We start from the raw sequence: 26673 nt of genomic DNA, 5'->3' as shown, positions 1-26673 counted from the left end.
AACAACATGTCACATTCAAAGGGACAAGTAAGAGACAGACCCAAGACAAAGAGCTTTGTTCTAGCTTTTAATTTGAATAATATGTTTACTAAACTAATCAATGCATCAGCCCACATGCATCCATAACTGCTGGGTAAAGACGCGGCTCGTGTTTGCTCTCTGAGGTCAATTTTCAAATTCTCTGTAATAGCTTTGTATCGTAGAAAATCCAAAACTCCAGCCCCCCACCATCTATAAAGATCCACCATCCTACTTTCCATGCATATGAATATGATTTAAAATTCATAACTCCTCAGAACCATAATTTATACCCGCACGCAATCATGAATGCAAGTTTCCGAATCCCACACATAAACACACACCTGAAAGTACATGTTGCACAGCCAGTGGTCTAGATCAGAGGAGATGAGGCCTTCAATTTTTTTAAACTGGTCCAGTTGTGAGTTGGGCTCCCCCCTGAGAAGAGGGGTTTTGAACCTGGTTTGGCAACACATAACCAGCAGTCGTCACTGTACAACCAGATGCACGATAAGCATGAACATTCACTTCAACAAGTTTGGCTACTTTGTTTTTTTAAATTTCATGCAATTTCATGTGCCGTATTTTCCTAGTAATCATAGTGGTTAAGTGGCTCTATACTTTTCAAAACACAAAGTACACGAGGTGCAAAAGCTAACTTTGATCCGCCATTGACCCACCTGCCCTGGACCAGGCTGAGGCTCGGGCCACAAACAGGAAATGCCCCCCAGGCCACGACAGTGCTGATGTGGCTGCTGTCTCCTCGTAGCGCGATGAGTTGAAATATCAGGACCATGGAGGGGACAACCTTACGGGCTGCAGGTAAGATCTGCAGAAACATAGAAAGACACAAAGTCACTCACAGTTCCACTTAGGTGAGCACTTGCCTGCAGGCGCATGATGAGTAGGCGCGTGTAGACTTGCTCACAACCACGAAGCCAATGACAAACAGAAACACAGAGGGTAACTAACAGGACGGGCGCCCTCAGGGAGCTACTTAAACTACATCCTAGACTTGAATCCTCCTCTAACTTATTTCCATGTTCTTTTTAGAGCTTTCTTAACTGCCATTCATACCGGTCCAACTCAACAAATTGCCTAAAAGGAGATGTTGGAGTGATAAAGACTGTCGGCAACAAACACAGGGTGGAGGAGAGATTGCCGTTGTAGTCTATGAATTTACAGTTGGTGGATTTTGATGCAGCGAGGCCACCATCAATCAAACTAATGATATTACAGGTATCTCGCATGAACCGCAATGTGTTAGCGGTTTAGCACTCAATGGCAAACATTCGTATTTACTCAGAAAATGGTGGGTTTGCTTAAAAATGAACTGACAGTGAGGTGTGTGCCACTCCATCCATCACTGGGTGGAAATATTTCATCCTTTCATTAGTTGTAATGGAAAAAAAGCAGAGGATTTGTTTTAACACATAAATCATGCATATCACTCCCACCCTCATGCTGCTGTTGGTATGCACCTGTGAAATGATGGGCAGTGCTGTATGACTCAGGACACAAATTTATGGCATAATATTATTGAGGGTATTCCATATTATTCATTTACTGTAAGAAATACGACCTGCATAAATAGTAATTTGTGTGCTTGTACGTGCGCCTGCATGCGTACGTTCGCATGTGGGAAGCAAGGTTTTACTGTGAGGTTTCCAAGACTGGATGAGGTGCATCAGATGTTTTTTTTTTTCTCTTCTTCTGTCTGCTGGCTGAAGGAGAAATATATCCTGTTTAATTCAAAAGAGACTGATGTTTTCTCATTTATTAAAAAAAAAAGAGTGAATGTTCTCAAAAGGAGCGAGGTGAAAATATGAGGATGGTTAAATGCTTTGTCAAAATGTCTAAACCTTTTTGCTCAGTAACTAAAACATAGGACAAGGGATTAAAAAAGGGTAAAATCATGGATCCCAAAACATACTTACTAGAACTTTTTTTTTTTTTTTTCCCCTACCTTGCAAATTAAAATTTGGAATCTTATACATCTTTGCATTTGGTGTAAAAACTACACAAAGACTGTGGGCTCAACTCTTCTCATATCCCAGCATATCCAAGACATCTCCAACTGATCCACACTGTTTGTATCTAAATCCAAAGCCAGGCACACAAAGCAAAGGGTGAATGAAAAAAAAAAAAAAAAAAGAGCGAGCGAGAGAGAGGGAGGAAAGGAAAATAAGCTCCTGGCTTCCTCCTACCATCAATAATTCCTCATTTCCTCCTCGAAGGCACTGCAAGCACTCCCGAAATTGCATGCTATAGTGTGGGCAACAGGAGAGAGAGAAAACACCCAAGCCAATCCTGATAGTCTCAGACAAATCTGATCAGCGTTTCCACCACTATCAATGAGGACAACAACAACAGGTTTGTCTATAAAGTGCAGCCGAGGGTTTGTGGAGGAAAGGAGGAAAGGAAGAGTGACATGAGGCATTTACCATGCCGTACTTAAACCTTTTTTTACCCCTGAATCAGATCCCAGGTCTGCATTCAGTTTATGCCAGCTTTTACCCCATCCTTTATGTTTGATGGGAGCTGGAGACAATATTATGTGGATGCTCTAGCAGTGAATACGCCCACCAGCACATTGACAGTGTCCACATGTGCTAAATGCTCCAGCTAAGGCCTTTAGAGTTGCCATCAGAACACTGACGAAGCCCTCTCTGAGCCGCTACAAAACTCTATGGGATCAGGAGGGACACTGGATTAAGTGCCTTCTGTTTTAAGGTTTCTCTTGTGAGTCTTTTGTGCTGTATTGCACACATCAGTGAATAAACACAAACAAGGATTCCTAATCTACCGGTCAATATCAACCATCCAAAATGTGTATTTGGTTTTTAAGATTACTGCAGCTTCTATAGAGGATGTTTTCCTTCATATGAAGAGGTTTAGAAAAGTGGTTGTGAAATGTGCTTAGATTTCATCTGATGCAAACTGCTGAGTTGGTTCATCAAAAGGACCAAATGTGAAAATATGTCTTTTATTATGCTTTGGAAGTAGAGGTTGAGATTTCTTACTTTACTTTTTTGAAAATATTATATGAGTTAATTCTCTATAATTTATCTATTTCTGGGTTTTTTGCCCCCCAACACCCAGCTTCAGCTGCACCCCTGCCCCCAACCCCCAATCCAGCACAGCTAAGTTACATATGCTCAAAGACATGTAGAAAAGACACTAAATTTTTCACTGCATTTGTACTTCATTTCAATTCCAATAAAACATTACTTCCTTATATAAATGAATAATTGATCTTGGGTTTGATTTACATGCATGGATTAAATGTCATGTTTGAAAAGTTGTTGTTTTATTCATATGGAGATTCCCAGAGAAAAACCTAGAGGCTGCGTGTGGCATATTTTCATATGCCATCTTTTACAGTAATATAACTCCTCATAACCCAGTCAGTCTAGAATCTGCTCCATCTTCACTGCATCTGATGAGACTATGGGAAACAGAAAGAGGTAGAGGGATTTGGAAATACCTCGGCAAAAAACAAAAACTAAATATGCAGCGTGGTAGCTTCTGTCATATTAGCACCGCTTGTTTTATTGTTTGCTTCTATCTGAGGGAAGTGTTTATTTTTAAGATTTTATAGAAATTGTCCATAAAATGGATTATATATATATATATATATACACACACACACACACACACACACACATATATATACATATGTATATTTTTTTGTTTTTTTTTGTTTTAGCAAAACATAAAAGAACCCAAACATGCAAAGCAGCTTGTCCAAACATCATATAAATAAAAGGGTCCTTGTTTAATAAAATTCTATAAAATCTCAAATCCCAACCTGATTCTGTTCTTTCCTTGTTGAATACAAACATATTAGTGTCTCTAAATTCTGCATCTTTAATTGTGAATGTCAACTGACATTCTTTTGTACTTTGTGAAAATAATTACATCCAAGTTATAACTCATTATGTTTTTAATCAATTTGTCTAAATTCAGTTAAACAACAAGGCAGTCATGATGTCTCCTGGACTGTATTTTAGCCTAAAATACTCATATTTTCTGCTCGATATTTCCTCACCAGGAACAGGTTCTGGTTAATGTGCAGGTCAGTGTCGTAGAAGTGGCCCCGATGCTCGATCGGCTCAGTGGACACAGTCCATTGCTGCTGCTCTTTTTTACCACACGAGCCTAGGGCTGAAACCCCAAGACGGCTCTTCAAGGCCACACTGACAGCGTAGAGGCCCCTGGGTAGTTTGTCTCTGGTGGCTCTTAGGCAGCACACACACACCTCCACAGGCTGGGGAGTTGTGCTCTGGTTCACCTGTAACACAAAGTGCAGAACATAAGATCGGAGTGCAAAATGCTAACAACAGTTCTTCTACACCTTATATTTAGAGTTTCAGGATTTGTTTGCAGGCAAATGTTGCCAGTGTGCAACGGCATAAACTATGTTAACCTAATATGGTCGTGTCTGTTAGTTGGCTGTTGCCATTTACCACAACACACACCTGAGAAAGTAAATAGTTCACCTGCCTCTAAGACAAACACATTGTTGACAGTGTGGGGGTAATACTGTGACAACAATCATGTTATCTCAAATACATCCCCCATGAACCATGGCTTCCATCAGAAGTTTACTTATCACTTCCCCCACTTTTCCTGCATGGTACGCAAACCATACCATGAAATAATGAACAAAAAACTAGGATGCACATCTGGAGTTAAGAAAGTGTGGCCATGGTGTAAGAAGACAGTGTCCGTGTCACTCAGACTGCTGTTATATACATATATACATTTGTTTAGAAAGTGTGATTGGCTGGCTGCATTACAATCAAAGTCTATGCCTGTTTTGAATGAATGAATCACTACATGACATGACTGGGGTGGAGGCGGATGTAAAAAGCAAATGTCTGCAGCACCAGAGAGGTTTGCATCCACAGTCCTGTCTGTGGGTGGGTTTAGGCAACAAAAGCACTTTGGTTAAGACTGAAGAGAAATCATTGTTTTTTGTTAAATGTAAAAAAAAAATATGTTGAGGGCTTAGACATAATAAAAGAGTTCAATAATGCTGTAGTTACTACAAGACCTGGTATTTTGGCAGAAAATAACAACGCTGTCTATGAACGTTTTACTGATTCGTTCTATATAGGGATGTCACAAGAATGATGCTTCAGTACAGTACCATAGCTACCTATAATAGATATTATAACTTTGAGAGGTGATTGTCGCTTGACAAGAGCTTTGGTCATGGCTGCCACATCTTCACGGCAGATTGGAGGCTATTGTGGGTCGCTATCAGAAAGTGATGAGACAGGCCGGGGCTAGCTGGTTAGCGTGCTAACTTCAGCTGACGAAAAGACGTGACAGAGACAAGAGTTAACCTTGGCGTTGCTTTCCACCTCTGGAGACAGCTCTTGGTGAGTAACTCTTCTAGATTGATAAGTAAACAGCTGTTAATGCTAACGCTAGCTATGTAGCAATGGCAAAAGTTACAAATAGCTCCTTTAAGTGCAGGCATTTATTTTTCTTTTATTATTCAAGTTGCATTTCTTAATGCCCATTTATTTTATGTGCTCAAATTTACACTGTGTTGATCAACTCCCAAGGGCAAAGTTTGAGTGTGTGGCAATTAAAGCCTTTCTATTCTAATCAATGCAGTTAGTAGCAGCACTCAGAGGTTACCTGTGCTCATACGCACACACATACACCGTGTCCAGTGTTTGTTTTACAGTATATTTTTGCACAATATTGTCTCCAAAAATGTAAGAGTGTTCTTCTCCCTGTCACAGACACAAACACACACACACACACACATATACACACACACGTTTACCTAGCAGCAGCTGGCGGTGGCCATTACTCTGCCAGTCTGTGAGGGGGGTGGGGGGGAGGTGCTGAGCCTTGCAGTAATGCCTTCAATCTCCCCACTGTGAGCATCTTTGCATGCCAAAACAACTAAAGCGTTTTAGGCAAAAGTGAAATTAGTATAACTGGTGGCAAAGCAGTTTAGCCCACACAGCTCACATTTGGGAGGGGGTGACGCGGGCCCTCACACCCCATCACTGGAAAGAAATGCGTGCATGCAGACTGGAGAAAGGATGAGGAGGAGGAGGAAGGAGAAGAAAGAGGCAAAGAAATAAAAAATAACAACATCACAGCAGTGTCCAATGTACACTATGTCTTTAAGAGGTATTGTTATTATCCAGCCCTCATGCTTGCATAGGCATCGTAAGAGACAGTCAAGACAGCAAGGCGAAGGTAAAAGGTGGAGTGAGCCAATTTTCCATATCAGAGGTGGTTTGTTTGCCCCAAGCCTGAGTAGTGCCTAAAGTGCCATAACATTACAGTACTCCTACAGATGAGATCAAAGGCTTCAGCAAGGGATCCTCCGTGGTTTTGCTGGCAAGCGGCCGTCCTTTCGCTGAAATATCTTTTCAGGGCTTTCCACACATTGACTGATCACACAAAATGTACTCTTAATAGAGACAGGAAATGCCACATACAAAAACTTCTTTTCTTTCTAAGTATGGGCTAATATTCAGAGATTAAGCTCTCTCGTTAATTATTTTCATTTTAATTAGTAAATCTTAATTAACAATGAACATTTACCCTTAAAATTTTTTGGCTTCGGAATGAAGGAGGGGGGTGAAGAAAGGAGAGAATAAATATGACAATCTTTTTGGGACCTCCAGGCAGGATTACTGATGCAGGCTGCCTTAGTTATTAAACACATTCTAAATTAAATGCCTCCATGAATTTTGCACAGAAATATATTTTCATAGTTTTGCATGCCAAATGTGACATTTTATATTTCAGATTCATCTCGCTGCAGTAATTTTAGGGAAATGTCATATAAACAAAGATTTTGTCATTTACCAAAGGAAATTACTATGCGTGGCAGGTTTGGCCATTGGTTTCTCTCTCTCTCTTTCTCTCTTTCCCTCTCCCTCTTTTGCCCCTTATTCTGCCTGCGCCGGTTGTTTCAAGTCAGCAAGCCATAAAAAATCTTTATCTCAGTGAAACACAGCAATTTGGGAGATAATCGAATGGTGACTGGGGGGCACAAATGCCAGTCTGAGGAATTATACCACAATCTCCCCTGCATTTACAACCTTCCTCAAAGCCAGTTGTCACCCTGGAAGGAAAGCCCCCGACTGAAGATTCATTACATCTTTAAGCCAGCACGGTGGCATGGCAGCCTCTTCCCCAGATGCAACACAACAACACACTCCTCCCACAGCTGGAGATGCTACCGCTAAAGCTGCTGCTTCCTTCTTTGCCACTTGGTTTTCTCTTCTCTCCTCTCTCTCTGTTCCCCTTTTTCACCTCCAAAGACTCCCTCTTCCTCCTACTTCGATTCATAAAACCACAGACAGCAACCACACCGGGAAGAAAAAAATCTTTAAACATGTTACCTGGTCATGAATGATGGGACCGGACACAAAACAAAATCCCTTTTCTTTACTGGTGTTCCCCGACTGCACTCCACAGAGAACAGCATCAATTCTATAATTTTGAGAGCTCAAGATGATAGCATAACATAATACTTACCTTCCACTTTTATGGGCTTAAAAACATTAGTGAAACCAATAAGGAAGCAGATATGTCTCCTATGAACATTTCCTGAAACGCTTCACCTAGCGAAAGCTTAATCCTGACTTTTAGCTCCCAACTGTTCTTATGAGAGGCTTCTACCCATCAGTGTACTCTTGCCTGCTATCTTAATTATACTCTAACCTACAGACACTGGTCATCATTTTTATATTTTATCAATGTTTTAAGGATATTTATAGGGATATAAGGATAGTAATAAGAATACAGGGATATTGTGTACACATAGGTAAACATACATATGTTAGCAGTCATTAGTTCCCCGATACTGCCACTTCCTTGTGCCTGACATCTTACGGATGTTCCTTAGTCTCATTCTTTCTACCCTCACTTTCTCAACCACCTCATCCCTGTGGCTTTCTAACTTGTCAGTCCTCCTCCAACACAAACTATCGATCCATGAACTCAGTGTCTGACCACATACCTACAATGGGTGGGAAGAGGCTGCGTGGCTACGTCACCTAGCCACTGGTACAGTAGTGGTAGATACACCAATTGTCCCACATCAACATGACAGTGTAGCTTCTCCTATTTCTGGGCTACTCCTTCTGCAGCCCTCTGTTCAGCACACTTCCTTGCACTTGCGTTTGCATCTTGGAGATACTCCAGGTATACAGCTAACAGGTAAGGCTTGTCATCCTTCACTTGCTTTTGGCCTAACAGTGCTTCAATTGAAAGGTGTGGGTGAACTCCAAACTGCAAGTACTAGGGCCAGTACTCTGTAGTCCAGTATGGCAAGACCTTATATGCATAAACAAGCGCTGACAGGCAACAGAGCAGAAACACCAGCCACTGTCCCTGCCTCCAAAGTCTCAAAAGTCAACTCAGCAAGTGAGCAAGTGTCGAGATGTTGCAAGTGCGTATGGAGGGTTGAGAAATCCCCGCATGGATGCTGTCCGCTCGCATCCCTACTGTTCACGCACGCAGAGCAGAAGCTGTCTTTCGTGAGGAAGGTTTTCTGCCCGCTGGTTCATTGGAAAAAATACTCTTGTAAACATAAAATAAAATTAAAAATAAAACAAATTTTTCGGGAAAAGATTTATGAACAGTACGCAGCCTGCACACTAAGACGCACACACCTGGAACTCCACATGGCAATTTAACTCAAACGTTTAGGCAAACAAACGGATGCAGCTTATTGAAAAAGTCAGCATACACAAAGCCGTCGTGTACTCCATCACCACCCATGCCTGCCTGCTGTTCAGTGTTGCTCTCGGTGTGTTGGGGCTATCACATACTTCAATTTACAAGAATTAGCAAAAATACAAAATCATTCATCAACCTTACGCCACACTGCTGTAAGGTTGCGGAAAGAAATGAGTGTGTAGTCACACCGGCTGCATGTCTGCTTCTATTTCTTCATGTCTGTCATATTCAGATTCTACACAGACATCCAGGAACACAACTCAGTTTTACGGCATAAATACATGAGGATGTTCTAAAGATCTTCGTGGGATTACAAAAAAGGAGAAGAGCAGAATCACTTGTTGACTGGCATGGGGCAATGCACGTCCAATGTGAACAGCCAGGCTTTACAAGTGCTTCCCGACTGAACCTGACGTCATCACGTGCAGACGCCGATAAACTCGCGGTTGCTGTCCTTTTTGTCAGCACCTAGCTAGCGACAGAAGGGCAGCGAGCATAAATGGAGTTGCTTTTTTTTTCTGAAGTGGTAGCTAATTTAAAATGCTAATGTTTCAAACAGAGCTCAACAAATAGCTGTTTTATGTGCAACTTGGCTAACCGTCTTGCTAGCTACTGTACGGTAAATCAATTCAGGAATTATTTTTGAGGTGAGTCATTTTTCCCCCGCTGCACTGCTACACCGGATCTTAGGGTTCTCCCACCTCCACCTCCCACTTCAGGTCCCATTCATCACAGGATTTCACATAATTTCATCATTTTACTGTTTTTGAAAAAAACAACCCTGCCTTTTTTTTTTTTTTTAAAGGTTTGTAAACACATCAGGACCAATATCTTCTCCTGTGAATCAACCCTTTTGGAGATTAAGGGATATGTCACTTCCTATTTGTGTGCTTTCTTTTTTCCTAAATCTTTCTTTTTCCTATATGTTTCTGAGTCCGCAGTCACACCGGCTAACAGACCTTACCTGCCACATGGGCTGCGATGCTGAAAAGGAGGATTCTGGGAGCTTTGTCATCTGGTCGAATTTGGCCACGGCTTCCTCTTGGCCTTCCCCCAGCGCTCTGCGTGACGGGCTTTCGATGGTTCTGCTGCTACGTGCACAAACAAACACACACGTATATACAACACACACAAACATAGGAAGCTAACCCTGTTAACAGCCACCTGCATTTTGGTCTGTTGTTCCACTCTGTATCAGCTCAATCTAATAACACCACAACAACCCCCACCCCCACCTTCCCACCCCTCTCTCTCTTTCTCTCTCTCTCTCTCTCTCTCTCTCTCGGCCTTTCAATCTTATCAGTGGTAATGTAATAAACGGTTGCTTCGCTCTGTCTCCTCGCCACCTCTCTTAATTCCTCAAAATAAAGCAATATCACAGGGGCCCTGGCCTGCCTGTGACTGGGGATAAGATGCTTGTAAAAGGAAGGATAATTCAGCAAATAAATGCTCGGCATCAAAGGCAGGCACTGGGTCTTTCTTTCCTTTTTCTCCCTCCTCTCTGTTCGCCTATCAAAAGTATTACATGTGCTTTCATCAGTTCACAACAAGGCACAGTGTGCTTCCTAATGCAATTACTCGACCTCCATTAAATCAGAAACAGTGGAAACAAATGAATTACACATTTGTTACAAAAACCACAAGTCAGCTCCACGTCTCTCGTCTTTATTTATTTTTTTTCCTTCATAGGCTTGGGGAGAGAAAAAAGTGAAATCATTTCTCATTCAATTTCAGGCAGATGTAGCCCTAGGTGATGCATAGAAAGTCTCCCATGTCTAATAGCCACCCACCATTGATATCAGAAGGAATTTACAGGGTTCAAGGCTGTCGAGAGGAGGTCATCTTGCCAAACTCCGATCCACATTCATCTGACAAGGCTGGTGTCTGACTACCACCCACCCATAAAACAACCAAACACAAGAGAGGATACTGATGTGTACAGTAGTTTCTTGATTTTATCATGTCATCCTGCATGGTAGTCCATAATTACTAAAAACCTAAACATGCTAAGCGAATTGCCTGTGGGGCTCTCGCTATGAGATGTGATGTGTGATCCTAAAGTGGATGGACCAAGAATTGATGTGCCTCCAAGCCTCCAATGACATGGACAGATTTCTGTGCCCTCAAGCCAAACTACCCACAATGCAATTTCTGCCGACAGGAGAAACCATGCAGAGGATATATGAATTACATTCCTTCTCGAATGTCAGTGGGAATATAAATGGTTTTCACACAAGTAGTGATTACAGTCATGTGACATCAATTGTACATATGGAGAGAAATATGAAATGGGCTGGACTTACCACTCAAGCAGTGTGTTCAGCCTGGGCTGTGGTGCCTCTCCTCCTGCTTCGTCAGAGTCTCTTTGTGAATAGGGATCCTTTGAAATATTAAATTGGATATGTTAGCATACACAGTTAATGTGTTAAACCATCATTAACTTTATCAGCTAATTGGCATTTTCAATTTAAATCACATTGCTCTAAATTATATTGTAATATGTTAATTTCTGTGACTGACTGTGATGACATATTTTTAAGCTAAGTTCGTAAGCATCAGGAATTTGGCGGGTTTCTGTTATGAAATGAAATTTGATTGGATGAATGTGTTAAGCTCATGAAAGATTCAGTATTTAGTCTCAAAGTTAATGTCCTGAGGGCGGTTATACCTGTAACTAAATAATCAACACATCCTTCATACAGCATACATAGAGCACATGGATCTTTACCTTAACATTCCCAGTAAAGAAAGCCATTATTCTCTTCTTTCTCTTAGCCCACTGTCTCCTCTTCACTGGTCCCCTTTGAGCCGCTCGCTGAAAAAAACATGTAAATACACATGCACACTTTCTTTGGATGCAGCTTTATAAAACAGTGCATAGCTCCATAATGGCAGAATTGAGCACAAGGAGCAACTGCAATCTGCAGGCAATCTATACTGAGCCAGACCCTAAAGACATGTAGCGTTTGATGAGTATTTCTGCCAGTTATACATTCAGTCAGCACATTCACTCTCCCCATTCAGACGCACCGACACTGTTAAGTGACAGCGTCTCGCTCTGTAGAGGCTTTGTACGGCAGAATAGAGAAAGAAGAAAAACACTATTATTTTTAAAATAGATGTGAAATCTCTGGTGGATAATGTGTTTTCAATGGGAGGTGGGTGTGGAAACAGTAGGAGAGCGCACACATATTGTGACAGAATAAGATAACACTGATCCCAATACTGATACAGTACACAGTAGATGCCGCTGATTATCCAGTAAGGGAGGATGAGTCAACTGTTGCTGTGGCTTCCAATTGAGGGTAAGACATTGCTGAACCATTTTTTCCCAATTACGTTTACTTTCTATCCACGTAATTTGATACTCCTACTCTCCTTTCAAGGGAGATTATGACTATAAATACAGTGGATAGAAGTTCTGTATTCTGTTTACACACGAGTCGATGTTTGGGTTTTCTTTGCAATCTAGATTTGCCAACACAATGGAAACCCCATCCTCTTGTATCCACTCCACTCTTTCTTTTTCTGACTGATGGAATACAAACACTTGTTTTGAAAGAAGCTTCATATCTTAACGCTAGTTCACAAAATCCCTACTCTTCAGTTGGGGAAAAAAAAAAAAAAAGAAAGTAGTCACGCTCTATTTTTCCTGAAAAGACCACGAGATGAGCAAAGAACCAAGAAAATTCCGCTTCCGTCAGAAACAAATATGCAAAACAAAGTTCAAAGACGGAGGAGAACTGTCTCCACAAATATATTAATTATGTGAGGATATCATATGTAAGATAGATTATGGAGTTTAAGTCACTGATTTTGAGATGAGGATGAGTGCATTATGTAACCTCTGAAATACCTTGAATGCATGTTGTACAAAAACTAATTTCACATGAGTGCATTCAGCTGAGATTGAGACCATGAGCGCTGAAAATGAAATGCAGAACTTTTATCAAGTTAATGGAGGAGAAATAAGGTTAGGGACAAAAAGTAGAGCAAAGAAGCAAATACGTAAAGAAAGAGGAAGAAAATTAGTAAGTAACACACACATATACAGTACGCGTGGGCTTCCGAACACACAAAACCAGATGAATGCACACGCACACATGCACGCACTCTATGTCCATTAGCCAAAGCCAGTGATACACAGCATAATGGACATGGCTGATGTGCTGGTGAGTATGGGATGATGACACAGATATTCCTCTTTGTAGCCCTGACCTGCTGCAGTGAAAGGCTGCCAAGCGTGATCATGTCAGGCTGCACACGCTCCCTCAGCTGCTGGGCGTAGTGGGGGATCACCTCCTCAGCTATCTGCACTGCAAGAAGTAATAAAAAAAAGAAGATGTTCAAATGTTTATCAAAAATAACTGCAGCTTTATACAAAATATTTTGTCTCGTCATCAACGGACAAAGAAAAATATATGTAACTTCCTGGAACAATCCCTTTTTTTTCTTTTATGACTGATTTTATATTAAGAATGAAAAAAGAAAATACATTTTATATTATCACATTATATTGAATAGTGTAATTCTATACTAACATATCTGACATAATGCCTCAACACATAATACAAAATCAAATAAAAGCATAGCATTACTTTTTAGAGTGCTCTCTCTGCCCATTACCATCCTCCCTGCTTCGAGTCCAGCTTCTCCTCCCAGCCCAGCACTAGCCTCATCCTGGGTTTTGGCAATGGTGTAGGCCTGGGAGGGCCTGGAGCCCGAGGCATGACCACCACCGTGGAGCAGCAGTTGCCGCTGAAGCACCGGATCACCCGTCTTCACCTCCAACACCTCCTCATCCCTGGAGGCTTGTAGCGTACCTGGAGAGATACACATCAGTGGGCATGCACAGACACACAACCAGACACACACACACACACGCGCGCGTGAATCAGCACACATAAACATCAGAGCATGCATACACATGCTGATGGCTGCATATACTTAGCACATCCAGAAACAGCCACACACCAACTGATTTGTATAGGCTATGTATATAGAGATATAAATGCAGGTGGACAATGAACTAACTCACTCAAACGTACAATGTGAACATTCACAAAACCATAGTATCGTATTTACTCACACTCTTAAGGAATTTTTATACTTCAAATAATGTCTTCAACATATTCAAACTGAGACAGAACTGTACTTTTAATCATACCACTGATACCGTGAGGACGTCCGAGCCCTGCACATGCATGGCATAGAAAAGTCAAATTAATCACCAATGTAGGGTCTACACTGTATAATAGTTTGGCTGGAAACTTGCTTTGACCAGAGACAAATTTGTGATCAGAAAACCCCAAAACATGAAGCAAAGGTAGTAACAACAGTCACAAAGATAACATCAATTGCAGTAGCAAAGATGGATGACATTTGCTTGCATGACCTAAAAAAAAAAAGTGCCCCGCTTCCATCACCAACACACGGTCGAGAGATGGCTTTCGTAGCTGGGCTAAAGCACTGGAACAACTTTGATTCCACGGAAAGTCCAACCTGCGTTAAAGTGATACTTTGCGTTATTTGATGTGGGGTTGTGTGGGGTTCTTATCTATATTCAGTGTATTACCTGCAGTAGATTAGGATCAGTGCAACCACACAGAAACTGCTGTAGACAGGGTCATCAGAAAAACATATTTTAGCCACTTAACATGCCCACAGAAAAAAAAAGCAAACATCAGTTTAAGCGTACACTTTATTTGGAATATTTCCACCACTTCATCTTGCCGACAAACATCTCTTTCTTCTGGAATTGCATTTTTTTTCACATGTTGAACTACCGTATTACTACGCACAAGCGCAACCACGCTTAGCTCTATCTGACTCAAACAGCTGTTCTGCAGACTAATACCAGGTCACAAACTGTAGTTCTAAAGGAAGGGTTCCTTTTTTTTTTCTTCTGTGGGCATTTGTAGCATGTTCTTGCAGATAGCCCCGTCAACTCAGCTTCTTTGTGGTGCTACCAGCTGCTTCTCTAAACTGGGAGCGTACTGATCCGAATCTACTGCAGGTAATACACTGACTATAGATAAGTACCTCGCACAACCACATGTTAAATAACACTGCAGAACAGAGCAAATATATCTGATATATGCAAGGAATCACAGGAAGATGTAGTATCTCTTTGCATATTGCAATCAATACAACCGTGTCTCCTAGAAATGATGTTTCAATACAACTAAACTGCAACAACAAAAACGTTTAGTAGGAACCATAATCACTGGCTACATTATGATCAGAGGCAACTTTTTTTTTTTTTTTTGGATGACTGAAGCACTTCTTGGTTACACTACATGGTTACACTGCATGATTGTGGTGGATGGAGACTGCGGTTTGCATCCTGAGTCCTGTCTGTCATTAGGTTTAGGAAACAAAAGCACTTTAGGGTTAGGGTAAACCAGACCACATTTTCCCCCTAATCTTAAACAAGTGCTGTGAGTGCCTAAACATAGCCATAAAAAGTTTAACTAGGAGGGCACTCAGAGAGCGCAGACCTCCGCCAAGGCCACTGTCAAACAACATACACCAGACTTCAGAGAAAAAACAATCTAATTCATAATAAATGATCCAGATCTGCCCCAAAATTGAATGTGTTCTTCCCTGGCCAAAACTACATCACTCCACAAACTGGCTAATAATGTCACACACAAATGGATATTTACTCCAAAATATTCTGGCAGAAAACAAATACATTGTCTGGTAAAATTTTACTGTTAAATATATGTATATGTTGCATATTTGCAACCTGACAAATATCTAAATTGACCACATATTCCTCACCTTGATAGACAACATAATCCAGTTGCACTTACATTTCAGACAAAATGTATTTGCTGTTGCAGTTTAGCTGCATAGAAAGTATTTAAGGTTTAGATGAAGACAAAGACATGTTACATTTTAAGTGTTTTTAAGCTGTTGTGGCTCTTAGCTAAATTTTGTTTTAATTTTGTTTTCTTCACACCAGAAAGTTTTGTTTACTCATCAACCTCCCCAGGAGATAGTGAAACACCAAGCCCATACATTGTAAGGAAAGTTTCCACTGCACGGTATGTGAACTAGTTTCTTGTTAGTAACCTACAATTTGTTGGTGAAAGCAGAGAAGCGTCATCTACTGTAGCTAACATGCTTGCTGTGTGCTGTGACAGCTTTGCTGTACTGTCTCATTGGTAGAAAGCATTTAGGTATTCTTTGAGCATCTGTGTATTCATCGTGTGCAGTCCAATATGTGTAACAGCCAGAGCTGTTATCACCGCCTAATGCTTTTCACATAGAAGATGATATCAGCACCTAACGCCTTACAGAGGACTAGAATGAATAGAATACCAGTTCTGTGGTCTTTCATCTCCAAGCCAAAGCAATAGAATTCATTGAGATAAAAAAGGAGGCGCTGAAGATCTCAGACTGACAGACAAGGGATTTCTCCAGGATTTTCTTTATGAAAAAACAAAAAAAAAAGTCTACAGCACTGGCCACTGTCCATTTCATTAATATTTTGTCTTATTCATGCTCTCTTCTTGTGAAATGTGTATGGTGCTTTGTGGCAGGCTGTACAGGCAAAGACAAAAGCCTGAGAAGCAGTCACAAAATGTCAGGATCAATACTGACGTACACTGAGCTGGTTCTACAGCTGCAAAGAAGACTTGCAGCCTACACCAGTGGGAGGCATCCATACAACAGCAAAAGGTGATTGTCTTGAATTCTGTTGTAGCTTGGTGAAGCACTAACTGGCAGTCATCACAGTTGGACTCCAACAGTACAGAAGTAAGAGCTCTCTCTCTCTCTCTCTCTCTCTTCCCTGTCTCTTAGCCTATTGCATGGAGAGACAGTTAATCCAAGATCCTCTTTACTTTTTCTGTGGGATTTCATGAACATTCCAAGACAATGGATGGGGCTGCTAATCTCGGTGGTACAGCTAAATCCGAGACAATGGCAAATAATACGAGTCGGCTAAATTCCACCATGTTGAAGCGGGCCTAAACCCATCACTTGTGCACTGGAATTACAAGGGAAATGTGCATTATGTCAACGGGATCTGGTGCGACTGTCTTCACCCAGAACAATGCTAATCTTAAACCACCTCAATGTTGCCTGGTTGGCGACATATTTAAATGAAAGTGAGCTAATGAGAAAAGGCACGCCTACTGCGAGACAATGGCTGTGCTTGGAAAGCACTGAGTACTGTGAGGGTTCGTTTCCAGTCTTATTCTTTGTTCCATGTTCGTGCTGCTTTCGGTGAAAATGTAGCGTCTCATCTTTGTTTTGGGTTGTTTATGATTTCACTGTCTTGAGCTTCTCTTGAAGACACTGTACCTAAAGACTGTAGTCCTCAGTGGCACATTGTTTATACTGTGGTAACTGGTTGAAATTTGGTAACTTTAGTAAGTTAGTTTCATGATGTTAAAACATAGAGTTTTTATTAGTACACCATTGTAAAGTGTGAAAATAGAGTCAATAAAGTACACTGTAACAATATTAAACAGCAGTAACTCCTGTTACCAGATTAAAAAAAAAAAATTATTTCAAGTCATACAATTTTTTTTGCATATTTAAACACTTGGTCTTTGTAGGAAGACAACATTAGGATATATTAGTAGAATACTGATTTACATTAACTTTATATGTCAAAAAATTACATTTTAATCACTCTCAATTAAAATAGTGTAAATGTATGTTTTTTTTTTAGATTAGGCCAACAAACCAACTGCTTCTAAAATAACACGAGTTGTGGAGTTAATTTAGAATACATACCAGGTATGTCTATGAAGGTGTCGTCCTCATCCAGCAATGTCGTCATTCTTTGATACAGTCTGTTTTCATCTGCATTTAGTATTGGCACAGGTTAAAACAATTATAAAATAAATGCACCTTCATTGCTGTTGGAAAATTACATGCATTTGTGTGCTTCACAGTTACTTCCTACTTATCATACAAGTCAATCTAAACCACATCTTAACACGCAAACCAGGCATATTAGCTGTGGCTGGAGAGGGGTGAAAATCAAGTGTATGCAGAGGAGTAATGAAATAGGAGCATTAACATGCCTGTTAGCCGGCCTGTCATCATGTGATGAGATTTGGTTTGGCGAATCCTTTGATATTACACGGCAATGATATCCAAAAGATACAGGTGAAATGGCTTCTCCATTAATAGCCATGTTTCATTATAACATGCATATTACTTGGCTCCCAAGAGCTCGCTTTTAATAGGCCTACTTTAGGAGGGGGCTGCAAACTATCGATGTGGCGCTACGCGTATCACTTGACAGGAGAGGGAAAACGCCACGGTGAAATGAAAACTGACCAATGATACGTGACCTTCGACAATGACAGTAAGTTGGGTAGCCAATCGAGTGATGCCATCACTTGGTGTATTTACATAGACCGTCCTGCCGTCTCAAATGGCGGTCTACTACCAGTGATCTCTCTCACCTCACTTTAATGAACCGAGGAGAACTATTATGACAGAGAATAGCATACTTAATTCCAGCTCATCTTCAGTGCTGACCCCAGCCGTCCTGCAATGTCTTGGGTCTGTCTGCCGTGCCGGCGACGGGTCAAAGTAATTTTGGGCACGTTCATCTCCTGTGTAAAGCGTGAGAGGAGAGAGAATGAGAGGAACTGGGGTTGGGAGCTGGTGTGGGGGGGTGGGGTTGGAGTTCCCGGGAAGGGAAGAGGGGAGTTGTACAGGTTCAGGTTAGTGGTTATTAGAAGCACATGAAGCAAAATGTTAATTTTGAAACCCACTCTGTTGAAGGGCAGGGGCAGCGGCTGCTACCAGATAAGGCAGAGCCAAGATGAGACAGGAGTACAGAGGCAGAGAGAGAGAACTGGGAAAGAGACTGCTGGGTTTCTCAGTGCGCCTCTCCATGGCCTGCGGTGCTCTGGGGCCTAATTAGCATGCTGCAAAAGGTCACGGCAGGCAGTCTCTTAAATACGGCCGCCATATGTTTGCCGTGTTCAAAAGGAACTAATGAGAAAGTCTACAAGCTCAAAAGTACCTGGAATTTCAAAGACAATACCTTCTAAATACTCTAAGGTCAGTGGCCTAGAGGACCGGGCAAGTTTGGAGGAACAGATCCAAAGGAAAATAACCTGAGCCCATGTCTCATTGACTTCTTATTAGCAATCACTGACCTATGGGTATCAAGTCTGCTCCACAGAGTTTATGGGAATCCAATGGCTCCAGGGCCACCAAGCAGCTTTCTTAACCCCAAATCATACTCATTACAGGCCTTGAATATTTCACTCCAATCTAAATTGCTTTACTTGTATTTCTCAGGTTGTGGGGCAAAAAAATGCATGGTGCATTAAGTCATGTTATATATTCCACACAAGGATTGCCTTTATAGAAGTCTGAGGGTATTGGTGCTCGGACGCATAAAAATGTGAGTAAGTGTGTTTGCATAGGAGCTCCACCGGTCCACTAGGCCACTACCCAAAAAAGCTCACTGTGATTCTTTCGTGCTCACATGAAATATCTCCATGAGGTTTTCACACTCTGTCCTTACTCTAAGTCAGACTGAAATCCTTATTAAACAAGGAGCAGCCGTATGACTCCTCAATGGCATCATAAATTGACTGTGAAATTCACGTTAAATCCCTCTACATCGTTAACAGAGAGTTTGAACAATTTCCGCGCAAATAGCTCTGAGGTTATGAAACCCTTTTTTCAAACACAAATTTGCATAATGGTGGTAGCTTCGTGAATCGCCTTTTGAGTCATATCTGTGATTTACCTAAATAGTCTGGCTATCCTCCAGTTCATCTCTCTAATGAAAATATCAATTCTCTGTTCTTACATGAACAATATCAATAACTAGCACTTCTTGCCAGCCAGAGTTATTGTTGGCACAGAATGAGAGATAATGAAAGATTTTGGTAAAGGGCAAATAGGAGTGTCAAAAATAGGAACAATTGTTGTGGTCTTCTAATAAAGGCACACAAGTTACAACAGCACCCAATAAAAAAAAAAGTGCTGTGTTTTTTTTTGTTTTTTTTTTTGTGAGGCCAATTTCGCGACTTGTGATTTACAGTTTGTTTATGTAAATATCATATCCAACACAATTACCACAAAGAAATGAAGTTAAAAACCTATAAAACACATAGTGTGTGATAAATATATACAATACTCTTTGAGACAAGCATGTGATAAGAAGCTACAACTGAACTTGACACAGCCATGTCAATAGCAAATAGGTAATAAATATGACATTTATACAATTTTACAAGTTGTAATCACTTATTTGTACATTAAAGTATCACAAGTGGCCAAATTTACATTTCTGAATGATGGAGCAAAAAAGAAAAAAAAATTAAACCAGCAACTTATCTGCCCTCATCTCAAATCATCAATTTGCTTATATATCTGGAAAGTGAATGAATATACCTGATAGAGATAAACAGATAAAGTTTCTCACTGACTGGGAAATGGAAAGAGGACGCTAGTCACTTATTGACAGTCAGTGTAAAAGAGTTCCCCTTGTCCAATTCCAGTATTACTCTCAGTTATCTATAGTTTTACAGTACAAAGTTACATTATGTCTCCAAACACCCCAAAGCAGGCATCCAGACAGAGCAGACTTCCTCTGTCTCTTATATTTGCAACTTGACCTCAGCTATGTGCTGGTTTTCAACACTAAATTAAATATAAGGGTGAAAAAAAAAAAAGAAAAACAAAGAGGATGGCTTCTGCAGGGGTTGATTGGCATAAGTTTAGAATGACAATATTCTTCTGCCAGTTCAAGTTTTATTGATTACTTACTAGATTTAACATTATTTGCCCACATCATGTGTGTCTATGGTCTGTCATTTTGTTCATATGCTGACCTATACCTCACACCAAGTGTAACTCTACCTTTTGTGCATGAAGCATAACGGAGATAACTGATAAAAATTACTAGCCGTGCCCAGCAAAAGCAAAGTAAACCACATTCAATCAAGAATCTAACATGTGACTCGTCCCTGAGAAAACTGGCACGCTTGCAGCCTTGAACGCATCCTTTACCATCCTTTACCATTTACCATCCCATTCCTCAAGAGTTCTCCCTGACATACTGAATTATAAGGGGGCATATTCGTATGCCTGATTGGCCTTAAGCTGTGTTTCGGGGGCGTTCTGAGTACACCACACAGACAGCAGATCGGCTTGGTAGCGTAGTAGCATATGTAAATGCACTCTCCTATGACTCCAGCCCACCACAAGGCATGTAGCCGAGAGTGGGTGTTCAGGCTGATTGTGTCGAGGGTACTTCTAGATAGAGATAGAACACCCACTACTGTAGCGTTCTCCGGCAGAGGAAGAAGTTATACGAGGGTTGCTTGTTAGGACACGCTTGCTTTGGAATGCAGGAACCAAGGGCCTCTCGAATGGAGAGAGAAAGAATGAGAGAGTGAGAGAAAGGTTAGATCAGGAACACATCTACTGTCAACAAATTTGAGGCTAATGAAGAATGAAGCTTCACCTCTTTCTTTGGCAGGGGCTTGCAGCTCCATTTTTTTTTGGTGAGCTGCAAGGGTGCTATCTGGCCTGTCACCTCGAATTTCTCTCCCCAGCCAAACCGGAGGAACGGAAAGCTTGGCACTTCCTCCTCCATCGAAGGCTGGGTTTTCCATGCCCACCACTGCAGCTCTCTCTTCTTTTCCTGACAAAATAAGGAGAAATGTAAATAAAAATACAAACAATGACATGAAGAGACAATACAACAGTTAGGTCAAAGCGATTTGTTTTGGGGTTGTTTTTTTTAAAAGCATATTTAACAGCAACAAAATTTTTCTGTTGGTGGTTTCTCTGCCCTAGTATGTTCAAGCGCATCCCCCTCAAATGACACTAAAACACATTTAGGTTAAAATTAAATCAGAATCTTGCAGGAGGAGGAGAAAAAAAGAGAAGAAGAAGAAATGATTAAAATAATTACAAATTGCGCCCTGACAAGCAAGAGCAAAATTTAGCCCAAAGCCATTTGTCTGTAATTAGTTAATTAATCCTTACACAAATTATGAGCAATAACTCATCAAGCAGGACTCACCCATCAGAAATTCAGCCGACTTGGATTTCTTCTGCTTAGGTTGCTGCAGAGCCTTCTGCTGTAACTTCTGGAGGGAAATTGTTAAATGAATAAATTAGCTGCAGAATGAAGATCATCATTTATGATCCGCAACTAACACAGTATTTTAAATATGGGATGACACTGAAATGTCATTTAATTTACATCGCTGCTAAAGGGGTCAAGCACTAATTGAACAACAGGAGTGGAAAAAAATTTAATCATAAATAGATAAGAAAAGTTGACATGAATGTGTAATGAAGGTCACATTAAAATACTTCCTCCTTGTTTCTAAAACGAATGGGCACCAACACTCTCCCCTGGAAAATTATGCGTTTTTACACCGGCTACATGAGAGTACACCGACTTGGTATGCAAATAAATATGGAAATCCAGACACACTCCTCATTACTTTCATTCACATGAACTCAACCTAAAAAGTCTCGAAGGAGAGAAAAATAGTCTTTAAATAACATCATGCCGGGTCTCGTGCATTTAGTAAAGCTTGGAGAATTTTCACTAAAGATTACAGATATGTAGGCTATAAGTGTTTTGTAGTGCAGTGTCCTACACCAGTACAGTATAGCTAATAGTGTTGTAGGTGGTCTACACCAGCATGAAATGGAAAGAAAATGAAGAAGGGATGTATGAAAGCAAGTATGGGTTTCTTTGAAATCAACAATATGTGGAACAAACTCTGCAGTCCCACATTTCTCTCATTTCTGCGGACAAGCAGAACAATAAGAAAGCTGAGGAAAAAGGCATAAGTAGTTGTTTTCGTTATGGATATGTTTACATAAGAATGCACCATATAAAAGAGCTCTGTAGCTCAAAGCGTATGGAGCTTTTTAAGCATCATTTTATGCAGATTTCAATGATGAACTGTGCTCATGCCCATGAACAGCATGTATTTGTATACAATATTTAATTTCAAAGACAAAATCAAGGGACAGAATGGGTGGGGAGCGTATTTCAACTCTAAATGACAGAGCAATTAAAAAGAGGAGGACTACATCCAGACCAATCTGGTATGAGGAGTTTTTGTAAATCTGTTTTTACATTCAACAAGCCCTACAGCAAGACATTCATTTATACCACTGAGATTAATGCTTATCTAATTGTAACTTATTTAAAAACCATTTTCTTTTCGACTGGGTACCAATCAGTTTTTCTGAGATTCACATTCTGTGGAGTATGAGACAGGCAAATGCTGCATCAGTGGTGATTGTTGCTGTGTGCTTTTTTTTTTTTTATTTAATTCTTATTTCATCAGACACTTTACACACCTTTCTGTAAGACAAATATTGTTCTGCATACAGCATGCAAATTGAGAATCTCCCCCATACAAATATGGGAAAATTAGTCAGGTTATTTTGCTAATAGAAAAATTGCGCACAATCACCATTTGTTTTGTATTATACCAGGACACTCAAACAATATTGTGCTGTAAACTAAAGCAGCCATTTAAATAAGCTACATGACATTTGCATTTGTTATATGGTATTAAAATTTTGATTGTTATTGGAACCTCACAGCCAATCCTGAAAACCTTAATGAATACATTTGAAATAATGTCCCTCAACACTAAATTCTATTTTTTTTTTTTTTACTTGCTACTGTGTTACTGTTGTTCAATCATTTAACAACAGCTACTATAAAAGTTATTGTTGGGGTTGATATTTTGTTTGCTAATGTAATTAATCATCAAATTATAACAATGGAGGACAAGACTCCTTTCATTTCTCAGATCATTGTGTTTGCCCTCAGGGCTAAAGGCACTTTCACAAGATGGGTGAAAACCAATGAAGAAATTCCATTAAGTTTTATCTTAGGCTAAGCAAATGTATTTTGTTTATCACTTGAATTGCTGCACAGAATAATCTATGTATAGCTGCTTATAATACATACACACAATACAGAGAGTACCATGTAACATCAAGCATAAAATTTTAAGAATATTACCTGAGATTTTTTTCTTCAAAATTTTTGTATACTCTTTTTTTTTAATTATTATTTCTCTTGTCATTTGTAAGTCAGTTCTCCTCTGGGCACAATTTTGTTTTTGTCTCATTTCTAACAGTGACAATTTCTGGCACTATGCAAAGTGAATTAGCTCCATGTCCTGCAAATGTCAATAAGTCCTCTGATTGCTATGAATGTATTCTTGCCTTAAGTTCAGTGGGGAAAAAAGCTTAGTAAACACACCAGGGAAAGTACACAGAAGGAGTACAGTAGCTACATACACCCCAGGCCTAACGCTTTGGGTCATTGTCACTAAAAATCTAATCCACACAGCGCCATGTGAGCCTCTCTGTCTAGAGAGCTAAGGAAAATGCCTGGTTCTCATCTCTCTCCCTAGACCCCACTGACATTGACAGCATGCTCCTTGTAATAAAAGGACTGTTGTTTAATGTGCCATAACTGGATAGAACAGCAGATGTTGCATTTCTAAAACGATAAACAACAATTCAATCCTGAGGGAAGAAAGGTATCATAGAGGTTTCTGAAATAAGCTGAATTTTCAGAGGTAGAAATGGCCCTTTAATAACTAAGAAGTATGATTGCAGGAATGTAAACTGGCTGAGATTTTGTAAAAAATTGCCTGTCACATTGCATATAAATATGTTAGATTTTTGGTGCTGCGTCATAATCACGTGCCAAGAAATTTAGGCTCATAACAACATACATATAAAGTAGTACAATGCAATAGCCTCTGAGTCTATTCGCTTGTCATTTGAAGGCATCTACACACGCCTTACCTCTTATTTCTTCCATGTGTGTCCCCACAAAATGCTTACTTTGCAGTGAACATGAGAAAAAAATCATTTTTAAATGGTGAGAAAAAAAATCCATGACTTTTTTTTTTTTCTTTTCTTTCTCTCTTTTTTAAATGTGATTGTTGTCAAAAGGAATTGAACACAACAATTCCTTGTTCAGTTCTTGCTGCATTCACAGGCATAGCTAGAAGGGCTTGGGGAAGACCGCTTGCTGCTAGGGGCTGGTGGGCACAGACAAGCTAGAAAGTGAATTTTGCATACTGTACGGATCATCGCCCAGTTCAGCCCAGTCACATTGAATCTGCCATCAACCAATTGTGCTTCATGAAACCGTCAACCCTCATTTACGTCTGCCTGTTTTCTTCCCCACTCTGCTGTAAACAAGGCCCCAGCTTTGAGCTGTCTTCCTCTGTCCCTGTGTGTGCGCTTTGCCAGGGGAGTGTAGACAACCTCGTCTTCACAGAGCTACTTCAAGCTACCATTTCCAGACAAGCACCCTGTGCACCAGGCAAAGGAGTCAAGGACAAGAGTGCTTCTGGAAATGACAAGAGTCTTAAGAGCTTTACACAGAGAGCTCTGCACATGTTTTGTCTCTACCTTTAGTTCTAATTTGTACTTAAAAATCCTTGATATCAGGTTTGTCTCCTGCTATTCTGCAAGTGTGGTCCTTATAGTGGCAAATTTCAGTGTGACTGAATGCAAATACATATTGACAGCTGAATAAAATCATGTCTAAATATAAATGAATATAATGGGTTGTGAGGAAATCATAAAAGACATGATAAAGATGAGAGTGAATGCCTTGCTAAATCAATAAAAACATAAAAGTTGATTTTGTTTTCATGTTTAGAAAGTCTCCTTTTATCTAGCGACTAAATTAAAAATGGTCATCTCAATAAAATGTCATAAAAATAATGAAAACATCTACAAAGCATCTTTATTTAAATGATGAAAGATAAGGTTAGCATTTTGTTTCAAAGGCATCCAAAGCCCAGTTCTACCCTTAAAATGTGAAACCATCTTAATTTATAGAGCAGCCTTATACGTGCACAGCAATTTTGACCCAACACTTTCTTATTAAACAACGACCGCGTCAGTTGGTGTAGACAGAAAACATAATTAGTATTCAAGCTTAATTAATCTACGCTGGCCCCCTTTAAGTGAATTAGTCAATTATTTATGCATGTGTGCTCCTTTGATGCTAACAGATTATGTATGTAACTGGGAAAAACCTTGAAAAATGACTTTGAAAACTTTCCACCATAAAATGTCACTACAAGCTTCCGCACTGACTAAGAAATGTCTGTGAAGACCATGAATAATTATTTTTAAAAAACCCTAATGGATTAAACTGCCAAACTTCTACAAATTTTCATTATTTCCAAATCACCATGCCAAATATTTTAGCGCCAGTCAAGCAATTATCTTTTCGAAATCCAGTGCAAAAGACAAAATAAATCAGCCAAATATGTACTTTTTTTGTGCCCTAATGCGTGGAATGGAAATCTAACACAGGTCGGATCAAGGTCTTTCCTGGGATCATGGGAACTCCTTGGGATTTTCAAGAGCCTTTTTGTTTTTACCCTTGAGAACCAGGCACTGGCCTCTGCACCCCTCAATCCCCCATTGAGAACCCAGAGGCAGCGCGGAGGAATGCTAAATGTCAATGGTCAGACTGCACCAGCACCTTCAGAGAGAGAGAGAGAGAGAGAGAGAGAGAGAGAGAGATGGAGGTATATGGCCTGACCCCGTTGTGTTCGGCTACGCTGCTACGAGGGGCCAGAAGTGAAATTGCACTCACACTGCCAAAGGTGTCCATCTCCACAAACTGCAAAAGATCATCACTGGGTGACCGTGATCTCTGAACAATGGCAAGGGCTGCAAAACAGAATATGTGAAAATATGATGAGAAGTCTGTCAAAACAAGATAAATGTAATGCTGTACAGCTTCCAAGAATCTGAGCTGCACATGAGGAGGATATGCTATTGACTTAATCTACAGTTTTAAACATACGTTATAATTCAGAGTTTGTTGATAATATTAGAGCTAAAATTTGCAAAAGAGCTCTTTTAATAGCTTATTGTGCAGCACAAAATCCT

At 40.3% G+C, this 26673-nt stretch overlaps 1 protein-coding gene across 1 annotated transcript in view; it reads right to left on the bottom strand.

Moving 5' to 3' along the window:
* The window catches only part of ofcc1 (orofacial cleft 1 candidate 1), an 89124-nt gene extending 62732 nt beyond the window's left edge, over positions 1-26392 (bottom strand). The window contains exons 1-13 of the mRNA XM_071485920.1: positions 26321-26392; positions 21779-21845; positions 21215-21394; positions 18231-18335; positions 17503-17571; positions 13347-13571; positions 12967-13064; positions 11477-11563; positions 11052-11128; positions 9713-9839; positions 4070-4312; positions 699-847; positions 363-477 (exon numbers count right to left, since the gene is read on the bottom strand). Coding sequence (XP_071342021.1) covers positions 363-477; positions 699-847; positions 4070-4312; positions 9713-9839; positions 11052-11128; positions 11477-11563; positions 12967-13064; positions 13347-13571; positions 17503-17571; positions 18231-18335; positions 21215-21394; positions 21779-21845; positions 26321-26392 — 1614 coding nt within the window. The remainder of the gene's footprint in view (positions 1-362; positions 478-698; positions 848-4069; positions 4313-9712; positions 9840-11051; positions 11129-11476; positions 11564-12966; positions 13065-13346; positions 13572-17502; positions 17572-18230; positions 18336-21214; positions 21395-21778; positions 21846-26320) is intronic.
* Between the last annotated feature and the right edge of the window lie 281 nt (positions 26393-26673).

Source organism: Trachinotus anak, unplaced genomic scaffold (assembly GCF_046630095.1).
Source record: "Trachinotus anak isolate AG129_WGS33_773 ecotype Australia unplaced genomic scaffold, CSIRO_AGI_Tana_v1 ptg000009l, whole genome shotgun sequence".
NCBI classification, from domain to species: Eukaryota; Metazoa; Chordata; class Actinopteri; order Carangiformes; family Carangidae; genus Trachinotus; species Trachinotus anak.
The sequence above is the reverse complement of the archived record's forward strand: the minus strand, read 5'-3'. Positions and strand labels throughout refer to the sequence as shown.